The sequence below is a fragment of the Peromyscus maniculatus genome, chromosome 16, assembly GCF_049852395.1.
Source record: "Peromyscus maniculatus bairdii isolate BWxNUB_F1_BW_parent chromosome 16, HU_Pman_BW_mat_3.1, whole genome shotgun sequence".
NCBI classification, from domain to species: domain Eukaryota; kingdom Metazoa; phylum Chordata; class Mammalia; order Rodentia; family Cricetidae; genus Peromyscus; species Peromyscus maniculatus.
The window spans coordinates 59376479-59398963 of NC_134867.1; the positions used below are offsets into that span (position 1 = coordinate 59376479).

Consider the following 22485-nt stretch of genomic DNA (forward strand, 5'->3'; position numbering starts at 1 on the left):
CACACTCTATGATGTGTTTTATTCTCCTGTTACATTTCTTTAGTTGCTGGCATTACCTTGAATTAAGAGGCATATTTTTTGCTTAAAATGAATTACTTTAAATTTTTTTTCATAAGAGCTGGGCTAGATGGCCCAGTGGTTAAAGTGCTTTCTTGCTGCTTATGCAGAGGATTGAAGTTCTCTTTCAGGATCCACAGCTATTATATAACTCCAGCTCCAGGATCTTAGCTTCTGAGGGCACACTCGGGTGTGTGCTCATACTAACATATAGGTAGAAAAATAAAATAAATCCCTTAAGTTAGAGCAAGTTTGATGGGCTCATAGCTTTAATCCCTGCTCTGTAGAGTATGGGCTTCTAAATTCCAGGCCAGCCAGGGCTACGTAGTTAAACTTCATCTCAATAGAAAAACATAGTATCTCCATAAATTAAACATTATTCCTTTCTATTTGTGTGCAGGGAACTCACAATTAAATTTAGTCTCGAGTTAATCAGTGTATTTGTGCCTTCTACTAAATTTATGGTAGGGAATTTCAACTTTCATCCTATTTAAACCTGAGGGTACAGTTGGGCAGAGATGCTCCACCACGCCCAGTGGCCTGATTCCACCCCCAGCACCCACGTGGTGAAAGGAAGGGGACTGCAAGCTTGCCTCTGACCACACCACTCATCATACAAACACAAAATAATCCATGTTTTAAAATTTAAAACCAAACGTTAGGGCAGCACAAGACTCTGGGTCCAGTTGTACTTTGGATATGAAGGAAATGAGGTTATTTTAATTCATAATTTAGAAAATGTGCTGTTAGAGTGCTAGTAAATAGCACAACTGACGTTGAAATTGAAAGTTTCCTATGTAAGAAAGAAGGTTCTAGTGCCATGCAAAAAGTTTTCCACTAGGAGTCGAGAAGCATGAATGCTGGGGTTGGGGGTTTACCCTGGGTTTGGTCCTCTGCTCCAGGGACGACAACAACAACAAAGAAGTGTGATGCTGGGACTCGACTCACATCCGGCTTGCTTAAGCCAATTCAGTTATGTACAGCAATGCGTTCCTATGTTTCATACTTGGAAGAGAAAATAGGAATGTATTTCTGCGTAAGCGGCTATAGAATTTTACTTCTATAATGCCATACTGTCACTACTCTGGATTAAACTTAAAAGTGCAAACTGTAATACATTCTAGTCCTGTATCAGGGAGTTTTATGTAGAATAGTTGGCTTAGGCAGAAGTTGTTCAGGACAAGTAAGCTAAGACCTCACCAGTTCTTCTGTAATAGAATTTTCAACTTTGCTTCTTTCTAGTAGTTGTCAGTGTCCTTAAAATAAAAACATTGTTGTTTGTTTTTGTTTATTTTGAGACTAGGTCTCAATTATATAGCCCTGACTGGCCCAGACCTCACTGCATAGATCAGACTATCTGCCTCCCAATTACGGGATTAAAGGCATGTACTACAATGCTGAGCTTGTATTGCTTTGTTGGCTGGCTGGTTTAGGTTTGGGTTTAAGATACTGTTTTTAATAATGCATGTGTGCGTGCGTGCGTGCGTGCGTGCGTGCGTGCGTGCGTGCGTGCGTGCGTTTCTGCAGAAAGTATAGGATCTCTCCTGGCCTGAGTCAATAGGCACTTTGGGGGCTGCCCAGTGTGGGTACCAAGAGCTGGAACTTTGCCTTTGCCTCTATAAGAGCAGTTCATACTCTTAACTGCTGAGCATGATACAGTCCTGGTTTTGTTCTAATACTGTTTGGGTTGCAAAGTAAGATGTAACCTCATCTTAATTGCCTTAAACACTTGTTTTTTAATTTGTCCCTTTTTTCCCTCTTTTGTGGTTCTAGGGACCAAAGCCTAAGGCCTTGTGCATATAAGGCAAGTGATCTACTGCTAGGCTACTTAAAACCCTCCACTCTCCTTCTTAAGTGCTAGAGTCGGCATGTGCCACTATCCTCGGTTTTAATTGGTACTTTTTCTAGGGTTTGTTGTTGTTACTGTCTGAAATGGTGTGTATTTGTACTGGAGATTAGACTCAAGGCCTGCTCTACATGATCTTGTCTGTTATAGAACTACACCCTTACCCTTAGGGAGACTTTCGATAACAAAGGATTACACGCCTAACAAGTAGGCTGACCACTGTCAAGTTAATAAAAAGGAATTTCCCCATCTTAAGAATTTCTCCTGATTTGGTAGTAATTGTTTCTTTTGCTTTGCACAGACTCAAATCCAGTACCTCAAGCAAGTCCAGCAGCCGAGTGTTGCCCAACTGCGATCAACAATGGTAGACCCAGCGATCAACTTGTTTTTCCTAAAAATGAAAGGTGAACTGGAACAGACTAAAGACAAACTGGAACAAGCCCAAAATGAACTGAGTGCCTGGAAGTTTACGCCTGATAGGTAAACAAATCATACTCCCCAGTCAAGACTTCCCTGACAGTCCCACCTCGAGAAAGCTGTGGTGGGACAGCCAAGTACTCGTTTCCACACCAAGACTCAGACTTTTTTTGAGCCAAAAAGCCACATTCTTATACTGTCCAGCTTGTAATGGTTAATGTAAAACTTACCAGATGAACCTTGTGTTTCAGCTTTTCTCTTCCCCTTCCCCTTGCTTCAGAGGCCTGATGCCGTCGGACTATTCCGAAGAAGAGGCCACCTCCGAAAAATTCCCCTTCTAGAACATGTAGACACTTGAGAAATGTTTCTGTTTGAAGAAAATAGAGGGGAAAACAGAAGTCTTAAGTCTGTGGCACACTGTGTCTTCAGACAGTTTGGAGGTTTAAAATCATGAATTGAACATGTAAAATTCCAGTAAAATGTAAAAGTGGAATATGCATCGCTCTTAACCTTGAGCATAGTGACTTAGAGACACTGTACATCAGTTATGCCAATAAGACTGTGGACTTCATGATCGTTGAACTACTGGGTCAAAACTCCAATGAGGAGAATTTTGCCTTTAAAGGGTTTACATGCTAAGAACCAACTTCTAATAAGCTGTGAGACAATCAAGTCATAACTACCAGTACAGGTAGTGCATATATTTATCCATTAGCTCTGAGCTCTCTATTACATAATGGAGCCTTAAATCTATGTGGTTTCTATCAATGGTTTGTTCTTTGAATGGTCGTGGAAACTGTAGATAACCTTAATGGAGGACTGTACAAACGTGAAGGTGTGGTCTCACACTTCAGGTTCAAGTGCTTGCAGCATTCTGAGTATGCATTTCACAACTAGATTGTATAAGGTATTAGCCGTGAAGAGACTCCCGTTACTCAGTAAACCCTCATCTCACTCAGCAGGCACATGTTGAACAGCATTGTCGTTGGTGTTAAATGGGGGAATGTGTTCCTTCATTGTATTTGGGCCTTTTGTATCGAATTCTTGATATTAAATTAAATGTGCCTTGAAATAGTTGGGTTTTTTTTTTTTAATTCAAGGAATACTCTGATAATTTTGTTGTACTCTTTAATATTTACTTTGGGGGGCTGTGGAGAGCAGATCAACACTTTGGAAAAATTATTCTGTGCTCTTCAAAGTGAAGGAAAAGGCTGTCTCGTTTAAAAGACTTTATTCCAGGTGGTATAAAAGACAAGGAGACTTGGCATTTGGCCCCAGGATATTGCAGTAGACCATAATGTGGGGCAGTCTCACAAGGTTCCTGCCAGAAGATTGGGGAAATAATGTGTTGGAACTCTGGGCTGGCCCAAGTGAGACTTGATGAATTGGAAAAAGGTATAGTGATCATTCTAGCAGACTCACTTGCTCATGTAGATAAACGAGGCATTATATTCTTCATGCTTCCATCCAAGCCTGGAGGTGAATTTTTTTTCGTCTATAAGTCACCAGTTTGAATTTTCGCTTGGTGATAATGGAGTCTGAGATGAGTAGAAGATAAATGTTCCAGCTTGTCCCAACGTTTAAGTGCAGTTTTAACAAGGGTGACTTAAGTTCTCTTAATCGTTCAAATCAATTGTAAGTATCTTATCTGTTTGCTTTAGGGAACTGATTGTGGGGTAGGGGTGGGTTGGAGGAGTGATTTGTATGACTTTACAGGAACAAGTCTGCTTCTAAAATTGTCACTGGGGGTTTGGAGGGTAAGTAACCAATCTGTTTAAAAGTAGTTTACTGTGACCAAATTGCATCTTTTGTACTTATTTTATGCATTTTCAGATCACAATAGAAAAAGCCCTGAGTATATTTTTAGTAGGTGAAGTAGTAGTATGTACAATGTGTTACTAACATGTGTTCACACTTAGCCAGTCTTTCTCTGCTACTTGGGTACAGTAACTTCGAGGCCTGGGCCTGCTTCCTTGTTGTAACTTCGCTCTTCCTAAGACAATGCCTGCTCGGTATACAGTTGAAGCCCTAGAGGAAGGAGGGACGGAAAGTGTCACTCCTGGGCCTGTGTCAGCCTGCCCCCTTCTGCTCTGCAGGACCAGTTACTGCTGTCAGATAGCTTGGGTGTCATCAAGGTTATATGTGCCTATGCAATGATTTTATGTGTATTGGTTTTAAAGAAATGTGACCATACCGTACGTACAGATACGTCAAAGCGTTATTTTTTTTCCTCCGTTTTTATCTCTTGGGTATGTTTAAGCATATCTAAATTACTACCTTTTGAATGGTTACTCGGTATTTCTTTTTGTTAGTTAATCTTATTTTAACAACCCATAAATGGGGTTTTATTATAAAATTAAATCATAAGCCAGAATAAATCAAGTATTAAAAATACATTGTTAATTTGAAAATAAGTAGTGATTAATCAGTAATCAGTGTGGAATGATTCAGTTGATTGGGTTTTGGGTTTTCTTGTATATGTATATGGTATTTCCCCTCTATTTCAGTTCCAATTTTGAGAGATACAGATTTTAGCTGGGTGTGGTGGCTCATGCCTTCAATCCCAGCATTGGTGAGGTTGATGCAGGAGAATGGAGAATTTAGGGAGTACATTCATATTCTGTCTCAAAAACTGAACAAAAGAGCTAATGAGAGATGGACTGTGATTCTCTCTGTAATACTGTCTGTTTTAAACTATTTCATTTGACAAGACATTCATCAGAGTGTTTAGGAATATATTGGTATCTTCAGTTTACACTTAAGTCATTTAGGCAATTATATGTACATCTCTACAAAATAACCTGGCTTCCTTCCCTTGATAATGAAAACAATATATGATGTCCCTTCTTTTTTGTAAGTCTGTAAGTATTACCTATTAAGATCTTTGGGAGTTTTTTGGTTTTTGGTTTTTTTGAGACAGGGTTTCTCTGTGCAGTTTTGGTGCCTGTCCTGGAGCTCACTCTGTAAACCAGGCTGACCTCGAACTCAGAGAGATCCGCCTGCCTCTGCCTCCTGAGTGCTGGGATTAAAGGCGTGCACCACCATCGCCGGAGACTTTTTTTTAAGGCATTATAGAGATGGCCCAGTGGTTAAGAGCACTGGCTTCTCTTCCAGAGGAACCAGGTTCAATTTCCACCTCCTACATGGACGCTTACAGTTGTCTAAAACTGCAGTTCAGAGGATCTAATACACTTCCCTCACACACAGACTTACATACAGGCAAAACACCCATACATAGGAGAAGACGACAAAAATGTTTTTAAGATGCTAGGATTTTTTTTTTTTTTTTTTTTTTTTTTTTTTTTTTTTTGCATGTATAGGAGTGATTTGTCTGCATTTTTCTCTGTGTACCACCTTTGCATGTGGAGGCCAGACAGAAGAGGGTGTCAGATCCCTTGGAATTGGAGTTACAGAAGGTTGGGAGCCACCATGTATATGATAAGAATCAAACCTGGGTCCTCAGGAAAAGCAGCCAAGTGCTCTAAAATGCTGCGCTAACTTTTCAGCCCCCCACTTTTAAAAAATTACATGAAAGGAGTGATCTCTGCTTTTCTTTTCCAAATATTCACTTGTAATTAAGTTCTCTATTTTGTGGTGCTGAGGATTGAACCTAGGGCCTTGACTATGCTAGATAAGCACTTTATAATTAAGCTGTGTCCTCAGCCTTTTCTTTGGTAGCGAGTACTAAGGATTGAACCCAAGCTTTAATGCTAAAATCAGAGCACACTCCCAGCCCCACACCATGTATGCAGTGTGTTTATGTGTGGTGTGATGACCACAGATACCAATTTTAATCAGCATAGTTATTAATATAAAATTGAAGCAGTTTTAAGGTGTTTTAGATAATAAGTTTAGAGGTGATTCTTAAGACAGGGTTTCTCCGTATGGCCAACAATGGCCTAGAACTAGCTTCAGCTTACACTAGAACTTCATCAGCTTCCTAATCATTCATCCATGGGGTAGTTAAACTGTTTTAAGCATTTTTAAATATTTTACTATAAATTTTTTTATGTCTATGGGGTCAAGTGAATTAATGTATTTTATAATTGTTTTTTCCCCCTTAATCTTTATTAATTTACAGGAAAGTAGAACTTTCTGGTGGAAAATTTTGATGCATATGATTTACAAGAAACAGCTGGCACATGTCTTTAATCCAGTACTTGGGAGACAGAAGTGTGCAGATTCTGTGAGTTTGAGGACAGTCAGGTCTCATAGTTCTAGGTTAGCAAGACTGGGTCTCGGTGTAGCCCTGGCTGTCCTGTGGAACTCGCTCTGTAGAACATGCTTGCCTCGCACTCATAGATCCTCTTGCCTCTGGTGGGATTAAAGGCAAACACCACCATGCCCAGCTAGACCCTATCTCAAAAAAGAGAAAGAAACAAAGTTGTTGTTATATGGGCAGTCAAGTAGAAGGAAGAAAGAAGTCACTGTCTTACAGTGGTGTCCACATCTGGAGGCTAAACTCTGAGGAGGCTGATAGAAAGTGGAGGGAATCAGGAGCTACACATTAGCAGTGAAGGGAATGTGTTAAACAAATGGAACTCTTACTGTGTGCGCTCAGAGCTTGTACCTTGGCTCCTTTGAACAATAGTAACCTGTTTTTTAATGTTCCACAAATATCTGTAAAGAAATTTTAACTACAACTTTTTGTTGTTGTTGAACTGTATTATAATAACATAAGCTATAAGTTAAGGAAATCTGCAACATTCCCAGTAACAGAGTTCCCTGCAAAGTACTACTGTTGCTAGGGCTCAGGTGTCTGCTAGGATCAGATGGATTCTGTATATCTGGCAAGTGCAAATCCCATTAGAAATAGGAAGAACAGTACAGTACAGAAGTGTTCTTATCCAATGAGTTCATTCCGGACTTAACCCAATGAGAAGAATGTGAAATTGTCCATATGCACATCTCAAAGTCAGTATCACAATTGTTAATTAAAGCCAAATACCCTTGAAGTTAATACTTTCTGCTGTTATTACTAAGGCTAAAAGCAGTGAAGTTTTATTGGATTGTTACTTGTTTTATTACTCTGTTGGTTCTCTGTATGAGTTGAATAGTGTAGGGCACTATTATTTGAAAATTAAAATGTTCAAAAGTATAGTGCTCCTAATCTGACAGATAATTTGAGGTTTGGAAAATAATCTTGGATTTTTGTGACTTGGGAATATAGTCTTAATCAAGTATTAAAATGCTCATTAGGCATAGTGGCTCATACCTGTAATCCTAGTACTTAAGATGTAGGAGGATTGCAATTTCAAGGTCATCCTCTACACATAGCAAAAACAAAAAACAAATTTATGTCCCAGTTAAGTTAAATAAGGAGTTAATGGATTTCTAGTTGGCAAGTCTTTTAAAAGCTATATTCTTGTATCGAAGATACTTGTACCAGAGAACTACCTATTAAAAGGAATCCTTTATGTGTGTTTACTAGTAAGAATATATCCTCATTCTTTTACAGGTAGTTTATGGGTGGTAAAGGGGCATACATTTATAATTGATTCTATACATATTTTTTAAAGAACTTTGGTTTGATAAAGCTTAGTACCTTAGTATTACATTAACAGTATATCCAAGATATATGTTAAATGGCCTGCTTATACTTCGAATGATAATTTAGCATGCAAACCTTGATACAGTAGAAACAAAAAGTGGCTCTGGCTACTTGGCACTTTTTGTTTAAGGTTTATTTTTGCTGTTCTATTGGTAAAGACCGAAGTGCAGAAGATGGACATGTTCCAGAAAAGAAGATGGTAATTACAGGGTGGCATCTGCTGTGACATAGTTATGTTCTGTACATCTGCTGGAATGATTGTGAGCAAAGGCTATAGAGAGCTTTGTCTTCATTTTGTGATGATTGGCTCTTTCCTTTGCAGCCAAACAGGCAAAAAGTTAATGGCGAAGTGTCGAATGCTTATCCAGGAGAACCAAGAGCTTGGAAGGCAGCTGTCCCAGGGCCGTATTGCACAGCTTGAAGCAGAGTTGGCTTTACAGAAGAAATATAGTGAGGAGCTTAAAAGCAGTCAGGATGGTAAGGGGGTTTGTTGTTTAAAGTTTGCTTACCTTTGCACTGGCATTAAAGGCCGCCAGGCTTGTGGTAGATAAGTTTCTGTGCATGTTCTGCTACATAAAATTGTGCATGCAACACCTACCATTGACTTTTAGAACAAAGCCACTTTACTTAAGTTAGAATGTTCCCCAAGGTCCTAACAGCACACTGAGAAATTTTTGTGAGTTTTTGTTTGTACTAAAAGGTGTTTTGTTTAATTTCTCTTAAATATGAATCTTGGGAACACTTGGCAGTTTTTGTGGTTAAAAAGTAACATAATTATATTTCCTTAAGGTCCTCTTCAATAAAAAGGAGAGTTGCTATTTAAATTTGCTAAGACAAACCAAATGTAATTGTTACCATAGTCCTTTTTTTTTTTTGTCCAAGCATAGCTGTGGGGTTTTTTGGTTTTATTTTTGTTTTTTTTGGTTGGGGTTTTTTTGTTTTTGTTTTTTCTTGTTTTGTGAAGTGAATTAATAGTAAGAAATAGAGCCACACTATGAACTTGTAAACTGAGAACCAGTTATTTGATGGTTGGTTGCAAAGAAAGTTGGTAGGTAATATCGTCATTCTTAGCTTTTACTGTGTGTAAACATGTTAAGTAGGAGATGTTATATAGCAACTGAGAGGCTGTTTTTCCTAAAGCCTTTTTAGAAAGTTAATGGACCTGTATATTTTAGCAATCCCCAGGTATTTCTTAGGTGATTTTGTTCTTGTGTGTGGATCAGACTTCTTTGGAGGGTTAAAGAACCAACATGTCCTGAGAGCTGGACCAGCTGTAGATTTAATTGAAGGCACTAGCTGAGGGTGAAGAGAAGGGACCCTCTGGTCAATGCAGATAAGACTTTATAGGCTATTGTCAGTTGTATGAAGCAGGACGGTTGGAATCAATTTTTTAAAAAATATTTATTTATTTTACGTATATGAGTGCTCTACTTGCATGTATTTCTGTATCACAGAAGAGGGCACCTGATCCTATTATAGGTGAGCGACCATGTGGGTGCTGGGAATTGAACTCAAGACCTCTAGAAGAGCAACCAGTGCTCTTTACCGCTGAGCCATCTCTCCAGCCCAGTTGGAATCAATTTTAACTTGGTTACTTGAATATTTAAAGCTTCCAGCTACCCTCCAAACTCATTCTTAAATGGTGATTAAAATTCCAGGTAAATTTTTTAGGTATGCATTCCAGTTTTAGAACAGAATTTATTCTCTTGGTAAGCATTTATTGACTACTTAGCTTTGTTGCTGGCACTTAATATTTGAGGGGGCTGGAGAAGGAGCTCAGTGGGCATAGCACTTGCCGTGCAAGTATGAGGACCTGCATTTGGATCCTAGCACCCCAATAAAAAGCTAGGTATGGAGCTGTGGTGGTCTGTCACTCCTGTGTGGAAGGTGAATTTTGGGGTTTGGTGGTCAGCTCATCTAGCCAAAATGGCAAGCTCCAGGTTCAGTGAGAGGTAGAAAGCTATAGAAGAAAGACACCTTATGTTGACCTCTGGCCTCTCATACACACATGCACAGGTGAGTGCATGTGTATACACATAACAAATGTTTTAAAATATATTAAGATATTAAAGTCGGTCCGACTCTTGTTTGCACAGAGCTGAATGACTTCATCATTCAACTGGATGAAGAGGTGGAGGGCATGCAGAGCACCATTCTAGTTCTTCAGCAGCAGTTGAAGGAGACACGACAGCAGTTGGCGCAGTACCAGCAGCAGCAGTCTCAAGCGTCAGCCCCAAGTACCAGCAGGACTACATCTTCTGAACCTGTAGATCAGGCCGAGGCCACAAGCAAGGACTGCAGTCGTCTGGCAAATGGACCAAGTAATGGCAGCTCCTCCCGCCAGCGGACGTCTGGGTCTGGATTTCACAGGGAGGGGAACACAACTGAGGATGACTTTCCTTCTTCTTCAGGGAATGGTAATAAGGCCTCCAACAGCTCAGAGGAGAGAACTGGCAGAGGAGGTAGTAGTTACATAAACCCACTCAGTGCGGGCTATGAAAGTGTAGACTCTCCCACGGGCAGTGAAAACTCTCTCACACATCACTCAAATGACACAGACTCCAGTCATGACCCTCAAGAGGAGAAAGCAGTGAGTGGGAAAGGTAATCGAACTGTGGGTTCCCGCCACATTCAGAATGGCTTGGACTCAAGTGTAAATGTACAGGGTTCAGTTTTGTAATATTTTTCCAGCAAATTTTTATACAGTGTCATTTAATTTGGGAGAGGATACTGTCAAAAATTAATGCATACTTTTGTCACAATTTGCCTTTTGTGGGTGTGTTTTTTGTTTGGTTCCCTTTTTTGTTTTTTCTTTTTTATTGCTTCAATACCTCTGCCACTTTGAAAATCGTAACAGTTAATTACTTTGAACGTTGCTAAAAGAACATTTTGTGTAGGGTCAAGTTATTTTTATATGAGTTAATGTGAAGTTGTAAACGGGAATCTATAACGATGATGTCTGTATAAATCTGTGTCTATCTAGAACCCGTGCTGTGTAAGGGCATTCTTCCTCATGCTGTTGTACTTATGCACCATCCAGACTTGTTAGAGTAGATGTGGGTTTAGGACGGCCAGGCGTGCCCGGTACAGTAGTTTCTATCACTAAAAAGTTGGACTTGGAGTCCTATAGTAGTTTCAGTGTTAGATAAAGTTTTTCCACCATACATCTGTGCATTCATCTTTAGGTGACTGAATGTTTAAGAAATCTGTGTGCATAGTTACTAAGTTTTTATGAACTGTTGTGTCTTGTTAATGCATATTGCCCTGTGACTCCAGTATATCTCACTTGTACTGACCAAACCTAAATAAAAAAAATTTTATTATGACTCCTCTATTTGTTTTTTTGTTTTTTTCTTTTCTCTTGGGTGTGTATAGCAGTTGCTATTTATTTTCACTGAACTGCTAAATTCCCTCTACCCTGTAACATATACAAAGGTCAGATTAAAACAGTCCATGCATTATGTCTGACTATGCACACCTAAGTTTTAGTTTGCACTTTTCTTTTGCAGAATGAAGTAGGAGTTTATGACTGCAGTTCATGGTTTTGCTTTTTTTCCCTTGACAGAAAAATCTCATTTTTAAAAACAAATAATTTTTATGTTTCAGTTGAAGAGCAGTTTATTCTTGATCTGATTTCAGGGAATCGGTGTATCTTTAGTCAGGGATGTTGGTTTTAAAGCAGTGACCAAGTAACGGTTTTTCCTAAACAGCATGCTTGCATAGATTATAAGGAAGTGTATGGTGTGAAGATGGGAAAAGTGTTGCGAAAGGTTGTTATAGTTTGTTTCACTGTTTGTTAAAATAGTAATACTAGGCCGGGCGGTGGTGGCGCATGCCTTTAATCCCAGCACTCAGGAGGCAGAGGCAGAGGCAGAGGCAGGTGGATCTTTGAGTTAAAGGCCAGTCTGATCTACAGAGTGAATTCTGGGACAGTCAGGACACAGATTAACCCTGTCTCAGTTAAAAAAAACAAGAACAGAAAAACCCTGCACTGTCGTAAGCTTTTGTGCAGTCCTAAGTGAATAAAGCCTATATGATTTTAAATAAATTTGTTTATAATTAGCCAGTTTGATGTATGTTAAAAGACTCCTTTGATTGGTAGGCAGTAGTGGCACACGCCTGTAATCCCAGCACTCAGAAGGCAGAGCCAGGTGGATCTCTTGAGTTTGAGGCCAGCCTGGTTTACAGAGCGAAATCCAGGATAGGCACCAAAACTACCAGAGAAACCCTGTCTTGAAAAAAAACAAAAAAAGACTCCCTTGATTTATGAATTACTATTGGGCTTTAGCTTTATATATATATATATATATATATATATATATATATATATATATATATATATATATATATATATATATATATCCTTTTACCCAATTTACACAAAAATATAACTTTTTCTATCCTATTGGTATCTAATAATCTGTGCAAAAGGAAATTTTCAACAGCAGTGTAGCTGACTAAATTTAATATAGGCTTAATGTCAAAATAGATTTCTGTTAATTCTACTTGGTAAGTAACTTAAGATTTATGGTTGCATGTGAAGTCAGCAGTCCTCATTTCTGTCTGGAATTAGATGCCTCATTTGCTGGGAAAAGTGATGGACCCTATTCAGATGAAGTGGTTTGGGAAAGTAGTAAAGTTGAGTCCTGGCATTACTGGTAATCTTGTCATATGACTAGAGCCCTGCTCCATAAAAGGTCATTAACTGAGTTGGTAGAAGTGAAGTACTGTTTTGAGCTCAGGTTGAGTGTTAGCAACATTTATCTCTCACAGTTCTGGAGGCTGGGATTTGTGAGGTGAATGTGATATGCTGGCTGATTTGGTTCCTAGTGAGGACCTCAGATGTATTTCCAGAAGGCAGAGACGTCATTTCATTTCTCAGCCTGTGTGGGAGCGTTCAGTCATTGTAATCCAAAGGTCTCACCTCTCATCAGTGGGAAATAGTTTCAACACACAAAGTTAGGGTGTAAGAGATACATCGTTCAGTGTGCAGCAAGTACCAAGCACACAGTGACTGCTCGGTAAATGTCAGCCACTGTTAAATCTTGAAGTCTCAGTCTTGGTGACAGGCCACCTCTTTGTCAAGCTACTACTCACGTATAAGTAGACGTCTGGTTTGGGTTTTGTTTTCCGAGACAAGGGTTTTTCTGTGTAGCCCTAGCTGTCCTGGAACTCTATAGACCAGGATGGCCTCGAACTCAGAGATCTGCTTGCTTCTGCCACTCGAGTCCTGGGATTAAAGGCCTACACCACCACCACCTGGCCAAGTACAAATTTTTACTTGATAATTTACCAAATAAATTTGCAAAGTAGTTTCTTCTGGTATTACAGGGCCTTGAAGCTGTTGCCTCCTAGCCAGAAAATTAGCATCTACCTGTGTGGAGACATACCATTATCCTCTCCCTTAGGAGTTAATACAGTCGGGCAGGTCAGTCACCTGGCAAAGGGACCACTGCTCAAGAAGGCAGATCCACCTTCAGGCCTGCTCAGGACTAATTATACCTTTAATGAGATAATGTAGTCTTCCTTCCTAGAAGCTTACAGAGCCACAGCCAGGCAGCTTCCTCAACTGGTCTGCTATCTGAATTACAGTGATTTTTTTCTTCTTTCCCTGGTCTAAGTATGCTTTCCCAATACTCCTTGCTCTCTCTGAAGCTCCCTACCTCCCTTTAAGAAAAAGATTTGTGAGTTCAAGTCTAGCTTGGTCTACAAAGCAAGTTGGGACAGCCAGAACTGTTGCAGAGAAACGCTGTCGGGGGCAGGGGTGGGGTGGTATTTTATGTGAAGTGTTTTTATGTAGGTGTATGTATCATGGGTGTGCCTAATATATGCTGAGGTCATCAGATCCCATCAGATCCCCTAAACTGGAGGTTACAGGCCGTTGTGAGCTTCCTGCCATATGGGTGCTGGGAACCAGGTCCTCTGTAAGAGCAAGTGCTCTAAACAGATGTGCCATCTCTTCAGCCCCCAGACTCATTTTTGCCATGTAGGAGCTCGTCCACCACATGGCTGACCACCATGGCTAACTCAAATGATACTGCTTTCTCTTCCTCTTCTCCCTACCTGTGCAACTGCAGCACCTCGTCATTGTCCTTTTCATAAAATATGGTAATGACACCTTCAATACTTAGTAACACTGAGGCTGCCCTTTAGAGAACTATCATTGAGTGTCCCTTGATAATATCCACTCCAAATATGGCAGGCTACCTTCATGTTTTCCTGCCTGTGTTCGCCCTTCTGAATAAAAGGAAGAAACAAGACAAACCTGAGTGAGGAGGACAGTCTTGGAGGTTGCTGTGCCAAAATTTGGAGACTAGAGCTGGGGGTGATCAAACGTGATGGCTATGCAGTAACTGAAAGAATGCATGATATAAAAGTAGAGTTAAAAAGGGCAGGCTAAGACAACAAGCTTGGTTAAGTACAGTCCTTGGAAGCAACCTGAGGACAGGGGTGTGGCTTAGTGGTGGAGTGCTTGCCTTGCATGGTCAGAGCCCAGGTTATCCCTAGCATGGCCAGAAAAAGTTTATGGACAAAAGGAATTAAAAGCAGTGCAAATCTAACATCAGAAGACAGCTGTCATATTCGCAGTTTGGTGAATGAACAGTTGGTCCTGGTTGTTGTCTGCTGTTGTCTAATCAAAACACTTGGAGTCGGGTGAAGCAGGATTGAGAATTCAGGCCAACCTGAAGCTACTTTCTCAGAGTGAATGCTGGGAAGACAAATGTGAGCATGTATAAAAGTGCTTATTAAAGAGACTTCAACACATGAACTCCTCTCAACTGTATTTAATATGGCATTTTGTAAAAATAATATTCACAAAACAGCATTTTTCTGATAACTGGAATCCTGCAACTATTCATGAAACAACCCTAGAATGACTGCAAGACCACTTCAGGACAAGTAGTCTGTAACACTGTTAAAATCTTTTTTCTTCTGCTAGCCTAGCAGCATATGAATCTAGGTGTTAAACTATTCCAGGGGCTGGAAAGAAGACTCAGCAGTGGAAAGCACTGACTGCTCTTGCAGAGAACTCGGATCTAGCATCCATAAGGTGGCTCACAACCATCTAGAACTCCAGTTCTAGGGGATCTGATCCCCCTCTGGCTTCCACAGGCTCCTGCACACGTGGGGTGCATACACATACACAACACAAATATTTAAGGAAAAAAAAAAAGCTGGGCATTATGATGCATGCCTTTAATCTTAGCATTTAGGAGGCAGAAGCAGGCAAATCTCTGAGTTTAAAGCCGGCCTGGTCTACAAAAGTGAGTTCCAGGACAGCCAGAGCTACAGAGAAACCTTGTTTTGAAAAACACAGCACCAGCAAAACTATTCTAGCTCTCTGCTTCCTGCGAGGATTAAAATGTGACCAGCAGCTTCCTTCTACTGCCATGTTTCCTTTGCCTGCTGCCTTGCCATGATAGACATCCCTTTGGAACTGTAAAACAAAATAATAAATGATTCCTTCCTAGGAAAAATAAAAAGAAACTACTATTCTTTTCTCCATTCATTATTTTTAGCTTGCATCTGGCCCATACATGGCTCTCAGTAGACAATTGTAAGAAGCTGTAATGAAGACTTCACAGTGTTGCTGGTGCTCATTCACAAAAGCAGTTAGCGTCTTGAGATCTTCTCCTCTGCATACATGCCTAGTGTCTGCAGAGGGCAGAAGAGGATGCTGGATCCCCTGGAACTGGAGTTACAGCAAGTTGTGAGGTACCATGTGGGTGCTGGGAACCAAGCCCATTTCTCTGCAGGAGCAGTAAGTGGTCTTAGCCACTGTGCCATCTCTGCAGCCCTCTGTTTCCCATGACTCTGGCCACTCTTCAGTCCCCTTTGTGGGCTTACCCTGACTGCCTCATACCCAATGTTGTGGCAGCTCCCCGGGAAGCACCGTGTCCACCCCTCACTTCAGTTACCACCCGTGATGTTGACAGCTCTCAAATCCTGTCTAACCTTGTTGCCTATGAGCAGACTGGCCCTCTCTATTTAAACTTTCTATAAAAATATCTAATTTATCACATCTAATCCAAAGCCATTATGACTACCTCTTCAGCTTATTTCTTCTATCTGAAGACTTGATGAATGGTATAACCTTCTCTGGAGAAGCTAGAAATCTCTTGAACTCTGCTTAGATTTTACTTCCTCCAGGAAGCCTTCCTAAGCCCTACCTTTGTGTCCCCTCAGCTCTTACACCTAATTTTATCTCTCTACTTAAACATATAATTCTTAGTTTCCAGTTTCCTCTATTAGGCTCTACATAGTATTCTTGATCCCTTCTTACACTGTTCTATTGTATATGCCGAGCACATTTTAGGCAGCAAGTCTGATGAACACTAGTATATCCCTTATGTTCTGTGCTTAAGAGTAAATGGATATGAGCTAGGTGAGGGGGCACAGGCCTATAATCTGAGCATTTGTAAAACTGACAGGAGAATCAGGAGCTCAAGGGTAGACTGGGTTACATGACCCATATATATATTATGGTTCTGTGGAGTTTGCTCAGTGATTAAAGCATTTGTGCAATCAAGAGGACCAGAGTTTGGATTCTGAGAACTCATATAAATGTTGGGTGGATGTGGAAGTCCTCCTATAATTCCCGTCTCAAGGTAGAGACGGGATCCCTGGATCAAGCTGGCTAGTTAGATAGGCTGCATTGGTTAGCTGTTGGTTTACTGATCGCTCATGCCTCAAAAGTAGAACAGTTAGGAAAGATCTCACACCAGTTTCAGGCCTCCACACATAAACACACATAAAAAGTGAGTAGGAATATATTCTTTTAGGGACAAGGTGTGTTTTCATTTGTCTCCTGCCTGGAGACTCTACTGGGAACCAGCAGAGGAGAAGATCTCAAGAAGCTAACTGCTTTTGTTGAATGAGCAGCAGCAACACTGTGAAGTCTTCATTACAGCTCCTTACAATCGTCTACTGAGAGCCATGCATGGGCCAGATGCAAGCTAAAAATAATGAATGGAGAAAAGAGCAATAGTTTCCTTTGATTTTTCTCTTTTTCCTAGGAAAGAAATAATTTATTACTTGGGGGTTTGGAGAGATGGCTTAGGGGTTAAGAGCACTGACTGCTCTTCCAGAGAACTGGAATTCAATTCCTATGACCTACAAGTGGGGCAGCTGACAACCTGTTCTAACTCCAGTCCCCTCTTCTGGCCTACTCGGGCACTGCATGCACAGGACACAGACACACATGCAGGCAAAACATCAATACACATAGAGTAAGAATGAATACATCCTTTAAAAATGTAATAAGCACAAAGCACGGGTAAGTCCCTTAAATTATTGCACTCGTGGGAACAGGCAGCACAATCCAAACTACTTACTACAAAGGGAAGACTTAAAGTGAGCGCTTGCAACGGGGAGGACCACTAATGGCAGACCCTAAGGATTTCTCGAGCGGGAAAGTGTTCTCTTTAGCCCCATCTCAGGCGTCTACACTTACCCATTTTATTTGACCCATCCACATCTCTCAAGATCTTAGTGATTTTTCAGTATACATTTCAGGAGGAGGCCCCAGCTTACGTCAGTTTTTCCTCACAACCTGTGGTACCTTTCTCTTACTTCACCGACCACTGTTCCCGCTCACTGCGAGACTCGCCTAGAAAAAGCCTCTCCTTTCCAGCACAGGATTCCGCTTTCCTAAATAGGTGGCATTCTCTGTGGGCCAGCAAGCTGCAGAAGCAAACCAAGATGACTCTCCGTTCCGAATACAAGGGCACTGTAGAGGGCCGGTGGAGGTGGAGGTGGAGGTGGTGGTGGTGGTGGTGGTGGTGGTGGTGGTGGTGGTGGGTGGTGGTGGGTGGTAGTGGGTGGTGGTGGTGGTGGTGGTGGTGGTGGTGGTGGTGGGTGGTGGTGGGTGGTGGTGGGTGGTGGTGGGTGGTAGTGGGTGGTGGTGGTGGTGGTGGTGGTGGTGGTGGTGGTGGTGGTGGTGGGTGGTGGTGGGTGGTGGTGGGTGGTGGTGGGTGGTAGTGGGTGGTGGTGGTGGTGGTGGTGGTGGGTGGTGGTGGTGGTGGTGGTGGTGGTGGTGGTGGTGGTGGGTGGTGGTGGTGGTGGTGGTGGTGGTGGGTGGTGGTGGGTGGTGGTGGTGGTGGTGGTGGTGGGTGGTGGTGGAGGAGCTGGAGAGTGGGAGCGGGCTGAGAGTGGCCAGAGGGAGTCTCCAAAAGGCGTGAACGACACGAGGCACACAGGTAAGAAGCAAGCCTAACAGAATGACTTTGGCTGCGTAAGAAGTCCGCGAGGTTTGAAACAGCAGCGATCGGCCGCCCTAAGGATCTCTTGGAAGCGGCCAGCGCTGAGGAGGACCTTCCAGGAGGGGCGGGACGTGCCTACCCAGGAAAGGCTGGGCGAGGCTCTCCGGAGTGTGAACCCCGCCCAGGTCGACACCCCTAGACCGTTTACACCCGACCCCACCTAAGACTCCTGGACCGCCGGCACCCCACATCGCTCCCCGACACCCCTAGACTCCCTTCGCCCAACCCGGCACCCCTGGATCGCCTACGCCCACCCTAAGCCGACACACCCCGCCGCGCGGGTGCCAACCCCATCGCACACCACCAGAGTCTACAACCCCACCCACCTCGGGGACTTGGGCCCACCCAGCGAGTCGCGCAGGCGCGTGGAGGCGTGGCGCGGAGGCGTGGCGTGGAGGCCATAGCCCCGCCCCCAGCACGGCCAAGGAGGCTGAAGGAAGTTTTACCTCAGTCGTACACGGCGCCTGGCTGACAGCTGGCTGGCCGGAAGCGGAGCCGCAGGATGAACGCAGGCTCGGACCCCGTGGTCATCGTCTCCGCGGCGCGGACCGCCGTAGGTGAGTGTCCCCGCGGGGCCGCTTCGGCCTCCCCGGACCCGGGCGCCCAGAACCGGGCTCGCGTGACCGGGACGGGGGGCGGCCGGCCGGCCGCGGACGCCACGGACCTGTGCCTCGCGCCTCGCCCGCGGCCCCGCCCCTCGCGCTGCGATTGGTTCCTGGCCGTAGAACCACCGCTCTGCCAGACTCACCTATTGGCTGCCCCTGGGACGCGTTCTCTCTCCCGATCTCTGATTGGCCCGCTCTGCCAAGCGCCATCGGTCACGCTGTGGTGGTGGGGGCCGGGAGCGGGTGGTCCGAGCAGGGGATCGGGGCAGGCCTCGGCCTTGGCATTGTCCTCCAAGCCCCCGTCGCCTTGGCCCGACCCGGCGCCAGGCTTTTGTGCATGGAGAGCATGATGCCGCATCCTCCTCCTCCTCCTCCTCCTCCTCCTCCTCCTCCTCCTCCTCCTCCTCCTCCTCGGTGGTCCTCAGTGTGCTCTGGGTTCAGATCCCTCTTCCCCATTCCGTTACAGGCTCCTTCAATGGTGCCCTGTCTACTGTGCCCGTCCACGACCTGGGGACGACTGTCATCAAAGAAGTCCTGCAGAGGGCCAAGGTGGCTCCAGAAGAGGTGTCCGAGGTCATATTTGGACACGTTTTGGCGGCAGGTAACTCCTCAGTAACCCCAGGAGAAGTCAGGCTCATTAGAAACAGACCATTTATTTGCACACTCTCACACACACACTCGCCACCGCCACCTTTCTTGGCTCAGAGTTCCCTCCGCCAGGATCCTTTCTGTCCCCCCTCCTTCCTAAGCTGATGTTCCTAGACCACCGATCTGTACTGCCTTTGCATTGTTAGCAGCATTGATGATCAGCCCGGTGCTTAGGAGAGTATGCTTAGTGCTCCACATGCCTCTAAAATGCCACACATTTGGTCAAAGTGTGTGGGCCTGGCACTGTGCCAGCAGCGGGAAGGCTGGCTTTACAGAACAGGTATACCCTTGTCCTCTTGTCATGAGATAGGCTGTTCCTCACTCGTGGGAGCTTAATCACTCCCTGGAAGAAGACAGGAGAGTCTAAGAATGCCTTCACTTGACCTCTGATTCCTGCTGGGTTTGTAGACCAGTGACCACTGACTGACCATTCCGTGCTGATAATTGATTTGGAGCCTGAAGTGTTAGTATTCAAAACCAATTTCTGTTCATTGTTACTATTCAAAACTGACTTCTGGGGGCTGGAGAGATGGCTCAGAGGTTCAGAGCACTGGCTGCTCTTCCAGAGGTCCTGAGTTCAATTCCCAGCAACCACATGGTGGCTCAGAACCATGTATAATAAGATATGGTGCCCTCTTCTGGCATGTAGGCATACATGCAGACAGAACACTGTATGCATAATAAATAAATCTAAAAAACTTCTGTTCTTACTCTGTCTGAGACCTTGCCCATTTGTAGGTGTGCAGGCTGACTACTCCATGTTTGAAACACTTGGAGCCAGAATTGTTTTGATTTCAGATCCCCTCACCAGATTTTGCAACATCTGTCTGTGTGTGTGTGTATTCAAGTATCATTGTTACCAAACTTGGTGTCACAATTGTTATCTCAAGAAGCCAGGTTCAGTCAGTTTTCTTTTGTAAGCTAGCGGGAACGGTAAAAGGGATAATAAATTGCAGAAAAGGGAGATTTATTTAATTTGGCTAAACTGGGAAGAGAGGCAAAGAGACCCAATGATCTTTCACATCTCTTTTCATGGTCCAGACGTGAGATTAAACTTGAGATGGAGGGCTGGAGATCTGTACTTCTAAACAGCCTGGTCAAGTTATGGCCCCACCCACCATTGACCCATCCTCTGGTCTCTACAAAGTGGTCTGACAGGTCGTCAACGTGTGTAAAATCTTTGTCCACCTCTGCCTGCTGCCAGGCTTTAACTTCGTCCTTCCCCCAGCATGGGGTTCCTAGGTTGTAGAGCACGTGTGTAGTACACACAAGCCACTAGGTTCAGCACCTTGCATGGAAAAAAGAAAAAAAATAATAAGTTTCATACTTTGGAGCATTTGAGATTCGTTTTTTGTTTGGTTGGTTTTTGGGGTTTTTGTTTTGGTTTGTTTTGTTTTGTTTTTTGAGACAGGGTTTCTCTGTGTAGTTTTGGTTCCTGTCTTGGATCTCACTCTATAGACCAGGAAGTCCTTGAACTTAGAGATCCGCCTGCCTCTGCTTCCCAAGGGCCGAGATTGAAGGCATGCACCACCACCACCTGGCTCTTTCTTTAAAAAAAAATAAAAAGTGGGGGCTAAAGAGGTGGCTCAGAGGTTAAGAGCACTGGCTGCTCTTCCAGAGGTCCTGAGTTCAATTCCCAGCCACCACATGGTGGCTCACAACCATCTACAATGAAATCTGGTGCCCTCCTCTGGCCTGCAGGCATACATGCATGCAGAACACTGTATACATAATAAATAAATAAATCTTTAAAAAAAATAAAAAGTGTGTGTACTGTACATATATGTATGTATACATGTATATAAGTGTTTATTTTTATGTATGTAGTGTTTTGTCTATGTGTTTGACTATATACTGCATGCATGCCTGGTGCCCAGGGAGACTGAAAGGGCATTGATCCCCTAGGACTATAATTACAGACCATTGTAAGCCAGACTGTTGTATGTTGGTGCTGGAAACTCGGGTCCTCTACAAGAACAATATGTGCTTTTAACCACCGTACCATCTCTCCAGCTAGCGATAACACTGTCTATGTCAGGTCTCTGCTATGGGGCTCATATTTGGCTAAGTTAGCACTATCATATTCAGTAATCACTTCTGAGCCCTAAGTACCTTGAGGATGGGAACTAGGAAAGGGGTGTGTGTGTGTGTAGTTATTTGCCTAAATATTTATGACATTTATTGTTTAAAAAACAGATACCTTATATAATAATACCTTTATTCAATAGTATCTTTAGTTTAATTTAGAATTTTTTAATTTTTAATTTTAATACTGTAGCCCAACTGGCTTTGAACATGTGCAATCCTTGAGGCAAACTTCTTACCTTTAACTCCTTGGATTACAGGCATGAGCCACTACCCTCAGCCAGAAAATTTTCTGATTCCCTGTCTGGTCTTGATCTCATAGAGATCCACCTGCCTCTAGCTCCTGAGGGCAAAAAAAATGAATAATTTTATGTGTTTTTCACTTCCAGCCTAACCTCAGATTAATGACACTAATTAATACAGTTTCTCAGTTTTTGACACTGCCCCATTGGTTAGTATTTTTCCAGCAAACACACTAAGGAAATATAGGCGGAGTTTTCTGTGTCCCAGCAGCTGCTTCTAATAACCACTCAGAGACTTATTATTAATTATAAATGCTTGGCCAATAGCTCAGGCTTATTACTAACTAGCTCTTACAACTTAACCCATTTCTATTAATCTATGTGCAGCCTCAAGGCTTGTGGCTTTTACCTCTCCTGCATGTCCTCCTTTCTTTCCATCTGTCTGGTGACACCTCAGACTCTGCCCTTCTTCCCAGCATTCTCTCTACCCCAGAAATCCTGCCTAGCCATCGGCTAATCAGCTCTTTATTAACTGAGAGTAATACATATTTACAGTGTATGAAGAATTGTTCCACGTCAAGGAAAGGTCAGAGATGCGGGTGCATCAGAAACTTGCAAAGAGGGTCACTCTTTGCCATTCATCATACAGTGACATTTCAGCTAAGAGCATTGCAAAGTTTTGACTCCATCCCTTCTCTGCTGCTGCTGCTTTTCCTTTTTCATAAGGAAAAAACATTTAACTGGAAAAAGGAAAAAACATTTAACTGAGGTG

General features: G+C 42.9%; 2 protein-coding genes and 1 long non-coding RNA gene across 11 annotated transcripts in view; 2 read left to right on the forward strand and 1 right to left on the reverse strand.

Moving 5' to 3' along the window:
* The window catches only part of Wtap (WT1 associated protein), a 31191-nt gene extending 19994 nt beyond the window's left edge, over positions 1 to 11197 (forward strand). For 2 of the 3 annotated variants that reach the window (XM_076552878.1, XM_076552877.1), the window contains exons 6-8: positions 2205 to 2383; positions 8194 to 8348; positions 9968 to 11197. In XM_076552878.1, the coding sequence (XP_076408993.1) occupies positions 2205 to 2383; positions 8194 to 8348; positions 9968 to 10551 (918 nt within the window). In that variant the 3' untranslated portion in view covers positions 10552 to 11197. Of the gene's footprint in view, positions 1 to 2204; positions 3956 to 8193; positions 8349 to 9967 lie in introns of all 3 variants that reach the window. The other variant, XR_013045139.1, reaches the window with a different exon arrangement.
* On the reverse strand, positions 1 to 18720 carry LOC121823268 (uncharacterized). 7 transcript variants are annotated; one of them, XR_006064682.2, is made up of 3 exons: positions 18580 to 18720; positions 14137 to 14224; positions 1 to 2687 (listed from the first exon to the last, which is right to left on the reverse strand). It is a non-coding gene; the product is annotated as an uncharacterized LOC121823268 (long non-coding RNA). The 7 variants fall into 7 exon arrangements; XR_013045141.1 differs by having other exon boundaries at positions 1 to 10228; XR_013045142.1 differs by having other exon boundaries at positions 18460 to 18581.
* The window catches only part of LOC102910854 (acetyl-CoA acetyltransferase, cytosolic), a 19505-nt gene continuing 15570 nt past the window's right edge, over positions 18551 to 22485 (forward strand). Inside the window, exons 1-2 of the mRNA XM_006978033.4 lie at positions 18551 to 18690; positions 19205 to 19339. Of these exons, the coding sequence (XP_006978095.3) occupies positions 18636 to 18690; positions 19205 to 19339 (190 nt within the window). The 5' untranslated portion in view covers positions 18551 to 18635. The remainder of the gene's footprint in view (positions 18691 to 19204; positions 19340 to 22485) is intronic.